Source organism: Cicer arietinum, chromosome 1, assembly GCF_000331145.2.
Source record: "Cicer arietinum cultivar CDC Frontier isolate Library 1 chromosome 1, Cicar.CDCFrontier_v2.0, whole genome shotgun sequence".
NCBI lineage: Eukaryota > Viridiplantae > Streptophyta > Magnoliopsida > Fabales > Fabaceae > Cicer > Cicer arietinum.
This window is the reverse complement of record NC_021160.2, coordinates 47,149,783-47,154,776: the sequence shown is the minus strand read 5'-3', so window position 1 is coordinate 47,154,776 and position 4,994 is coordinate 47,149,783. Positions and strand designations below refer to the sequence as shown.

General features: G+C 32.3%; 1 protein-coding gene across 1 annotated transcript; it reads left to right on the top strand.

Moving 5' to 3' along the window:
• Positions 1–2,207: 2,207 nt before the first annotated feature.
• Positions 2,208–3,961, top strand: UGT79B26 (cyanidin 3-O-galactoside 2''-O-xylosyltransferase FGGT1). Its single transcript, XM_004487532.4, has 2 exons — positions 2,208–3,007; positions 3,175–3,961. The coding sequence occupies exons 1-2, from the start codon at positions 2,290–2,292 to the stop codon at positions 3,828–3,830; spliced, it is 1,374 nt and encodes a 457-aa protein (XP_004487589.1). The 5' UTR covers positions 2,208–2,289; the 3' UTR covers positions 3,831–3,961.
• Positions 3,962–4,994: the final 1,033 nt, after the last annotated feature.

Sequence of the window (4,994 nt, the reverse complement as noted above, 5' to 3'; positions counted from 1 at the left end):
CTCCCTTGGGCTCCATCTCGAACTGTTACCATTGCGCTTTTTTCCGAATGCGTTATTGTAGATTTTTCTGCACTGCAATAGTTGTTGTCCAACAACTTCCTCTTGTCACAGTTGTTGTCCAACACCTCTTTAATGCCATAGTTCTCTTATGTGATCATTACAAGAACCGTGTTATCATAATCCACGTCTTGTCTAGCAACCTTAGCCTCATCCGCATGATTCTCCCTTGGTTTCGCTCTACACTCTCTTGACAATTGTAACACTTCTTGGTACTTTTGTCGAACGGTCTGTAGTTGTCTTGACCACCACCTTTGGAACTGCCCTCACCTTTCCTTGAATTTTGTGACTCTTTTCCATCAAAATTCTGGAAATTTTTCTTTCCTCTAGAAGGCCATTTCCCTTTCGATTTCTTATTATTCTCGTTGAAACGGGCTTGCAAAGCAACTTCTGATTTGGCTTTATCGTTTCCTCTTTCGTCCATCCTTTGTTCATGAGCTTCCAATGAACTTTGAAGTTCATCTTTCGTCATCGTCTTGAGATCCTTCGATTCCTCAATCGCCACCACAATATTATCGAATCTTGGTGTTAAAGAACGCAATACCTTTGACACAAAATTCTGTTCGGAAATGGCTTCACCACACAACTTCATTTGATTCCCCAAGCGTGTCACACGCGTCACATAATCGTTAATCGTTTCCTTGTCTTCCATTTGAAGTAACTCAAACTGCCGCTTATGAGTTTGTAACCTCACCACCTTCGCCTTATCTGCACCAGCATATGCTTTCTCAAGATTACCCCAAGCTGTCTTCGTCGAGTCGCAATCGCCAACTTTTCGAAGTTGTCACTATCGACGCAAGAATGGATCAAGAAAAGGGCCTTGTAATCTTTCTTCTTATCTTCCTTGAATTTCGCTTCTTGGACTGCTGTAGCCTCTTTACCAAGAGGAGTAATGCCATCGGTAATCATATCAAGAACATCTTGATATCCAAACAAAACTTTCATTTGTTTGTGCCATTTGTCATAATTCTTCGAATCAAGAATCGGAAGGTTGGTAGGGATTTTGTCATTGGAAACGGACATGATTGCAGCGGAAATTTGGATCTGAACCTTGCTCTGATACCAGATGTTGGAACACAATCAAGAGTGGAGGGTGAATCAATGGTGAAAATTGATAATTGAAAATTGTGGTGTTTTGGAAAATGATGGAGAAAAGAGAGAGATTATGGAAGAGAGTTATTTACTGATTTTTCATTAGTGTGTCAAAAATGGCATTAGTCTCTAAAACATTACACACAAAGTTATTTATATGGGTACAATGTGGAACCACTTAACTTGACCCAAAACTAACATTTGAATTATTTACAACTTCCAATAATATTCATTCTTAATTCGATTGGTAAGCATCTTAGGTACCATAACTAAAGCGGTTAGGTATTTGATCAATTTAAAAAAAAAATTTGATTGAGTATGGAGAACTCGATCATTTTTATGTGTCCTATAATTGAGATTAATCATTGTTAAACCACGTGAGATGACGTTAGATACTTATAAAGTAGCTGTTTTATTTTAAATAAAAACGTGAGTGGGGATAGTTGTATTATTGAGTCCTAAATTATAGACTTCTATTTTATAAGCACACCAACAACATTCATAATTTATGCCGAAAACGAAGTTTCTATTATAATTTTTTTTGTTTTTTTTTTATGGTTTTGGTGTTTTGATTTACTCATATGTCCATTTTGTATCTATACGAAATTTAGATTGAATGAAGAAAATATCTAATATATCCTTCATAATATGATATATTTATTTGACTTTAAATAATAAATTTATTAACAATATCTAATATTAACAAAAAATTAATTTTTCATGAAGACTATAAAATTATCTTTTCAAAAGAAATCTTGTCCTTCGTTTTTTTAAGTGAAATATATAATTTTCATATCAATCAATTCTGTTTTTATAAAAAAAAGAAATCTAAATTTAATAGATCAAAGGATCAATTATTGTTGACATATGAATGACTTTAAATTTTTAATATTTATTTTAAGTTAACATTTTTATTATTATATTTATTTCATCATTAAAATTATTTTTTTAAATTAACATTGACTTATATAATTATAATATCTCTGTCTTTTTACGACGGAGATATTACATAGTCCATCAATCATACGATCAAATTTCAATTATATATTTTACGATATTACATTGTTCTTTAAATTTAATATGTGTGAGTTACTTCGTTAAACTCTTCATCCCTAAATCATTCCATTCAGTATCAAAACCATGGAAGCTCCTCCTTTACACTTAGCTATGTTTCCATGGCTTGCTATGGGACACTTCACACCATATCTTCATCTCTCAAACAAATTAGCCAAAAGGGGACACAAAATCTCATTCTTCATTCCCAAAAATACACTCAACAAGTTACAACATCTCAACCTTAACCCACATCTTATTACCTTTGTACCAATCACTGTCCCTCATGTTGATGGCCTTCCTCATGATGCTGAAACAGCTTCAGATGTTCCCTTTTCTTTGTTACCTCTTATTGCTACAGCCATGGATGAAACAAAGAAAGAAATTGAACTTCTTCTAAAGGAACTAAAGCCACAAATAGTTTTCTTTGATTTCCAATATTGGGTTCCAAACTTGACTAAAAAACTTGGCATCAAAAGTGTTCAATATTGGATAGCTAGTCCATATTCAATATCTTACTTTTTTCATGGACCAAGACAAAGTCTAGGAAAAGAATTAACTGTAGATGATCTAAAGAAACCACCTTCAGGGTACCCTGATTCATCCATCAAACTTCATTCACATGAACTTCAATTTCTAGCTTCATCAAGAAAACTTGTTTTTGGAAGTGGTGTTTTGTTGTATGATCGTTTGCATTTCGGTACAAGTTTGGCAGATGCAATTGGTTTCAAAGGTTGTAAAGAAATCGATGGACCATATGCTCAATATCTTGGAACTGTTTATGGAAAGCCTTCTCTACTTTCAGGTTCTTTTTTGTTTGAACTTTTGCCCTTTATTTGATCTCATCTTCTCGCTTTCAAATTTTGTTTAATGGACAAATATCGATATATTAGCAGTTATTTATATATGTTCTCTTTAACCATATTATTTAAACTCTGATCTTTTAACTCATTTGTATTTCTCTTATTTCAGGTCCTCTTTTACCTGAGTCTCCCTTAACTACTTTAGATGAAAAATGGGTGTCATGGCTTAAGGGATTCAAACATGGCTCTGTGGTTTATTGTGCATATGGAAGTGAAGGTCCATTACAAGAAAATCAATTCAAAGAGTTGTTGCTTGGTCTTGAGTTAACAGGTTTTCCATTTGTTGCGGCTCTAAAGCCTCCAGTTGGATTTGAGTCTATTGAAGAGGCTCTCCCACAAGGGTTCAATGAAAGAGTCAAAGGAAGAGGGATTGTTTATGGAGGTTGGGTGCAGCAACAATTGATTTTAGAACACCCTTCTGTTGGTTGTTTCATAACACACTGTGGAGCTGCTTCTATAACTGAAGCACTTGTTAACACGTGTCAGTTGGTATTGTTACCACGTGTAGGTGTTGATCATATAATGAATGCAAGGATGATGAGTACAAAGTTGAAAGTTGGTGTGGAAGTTGAGAAAGGTGATGAAGATGGATTGTTTACAAAAGAAAGTGTTTGCAATGCTGTGAATATTGTGATGGATGAAGGGAATGAAATTGGAAGAGAAGTTAAAGCAAATCATATTCAATTGAGGAAATTTTTATTGAGTGAGAATTTAGAGTCCTCATGTGTTGACAATTTCTGTCAAAAGCTTCGTCATTTGCTCTAAATTTTTTAGTTTTAATTACACAAAACAGGTTAGCAATGAGTCATTGCACATAAATAATTATATTATTATTTTCTTTTAAGAAAAATAAAAAAATAAAACACCGAAATCTCCTAGCTTTTGGATTATGCAAATTAAGTAATACGAATAAGAAAGTTGGTGACATTGATGTAAGCAGACACATGCCCGCGGTATCTTTATAGTGGGTTTGTCTTTATATTAATTAATAAACAATGATCATATAAAGAAAAATTAGTGCACTATTGCATCATGACATGAATTAATTTGTTTTTGTCCCAATAGTATAGTTTATTAGGATTTCACCGAAAGGTAAATAGAGCCAAATAGAAAATGAGAGACACCCGTAATTAATTTGAATGTTACTAAGCATCTCTAAACTTAAAACAAGTGTCTTTTTTATTTATTATACGATGATTAAAATTGATTTTAAATAAAATTAATTTTAGTTATAAGTGAATTAAGTGTAAAATAATTTATGTTTAGATATATTGTTCAACAACAATTACACATGCTAAAATCAATTTTACAAATTTAGAATTTATTTTCACCCCTTCAAACTTGAAGCCATACATGTGCTAAGAGATTAGGTATTTTATCTTGAGTGAGTAGACAACTTGGTTCTTGAATTTTTCAAAATAATCAAATCATCTTTTAATGATAGATAAATTCATTAGATAGACACGAAGCAAATTGAGAAATGATTTGATTGATGGTCACAAATTTAAACACGAATTAATCTATTGACTCATTTTATCTTTGATGAAAAACAATGATTGAAAGTAGAGAAATGAGTTTTGTGTGCCCAATATTTTCTCTTTTTTTTTTCTTGACAAAAATATTTTCTCAATTAATCATTGTTAAATGACGTTAGATACTTATAATATAGTTATAAATAACAATGTGAGTGGTGATAGGCGTAGTCCTAAATTCAGTGGCGGAGCTTAACCGAAAAGGTTGGGGTGGCCGACATAAAAAAAACTAAAACATCTTATATGCAACAAAAAAACTAAAACATAAAACAAACACTTTATATGGACAAAAAAACTCAAAAAAAACTAAAACATAAAACAAACATCTTATATGCAACAAAAAAATCAGAACACTTTATATGGACTAAAAAAACTCAAACAAAAATGCAACAAAATT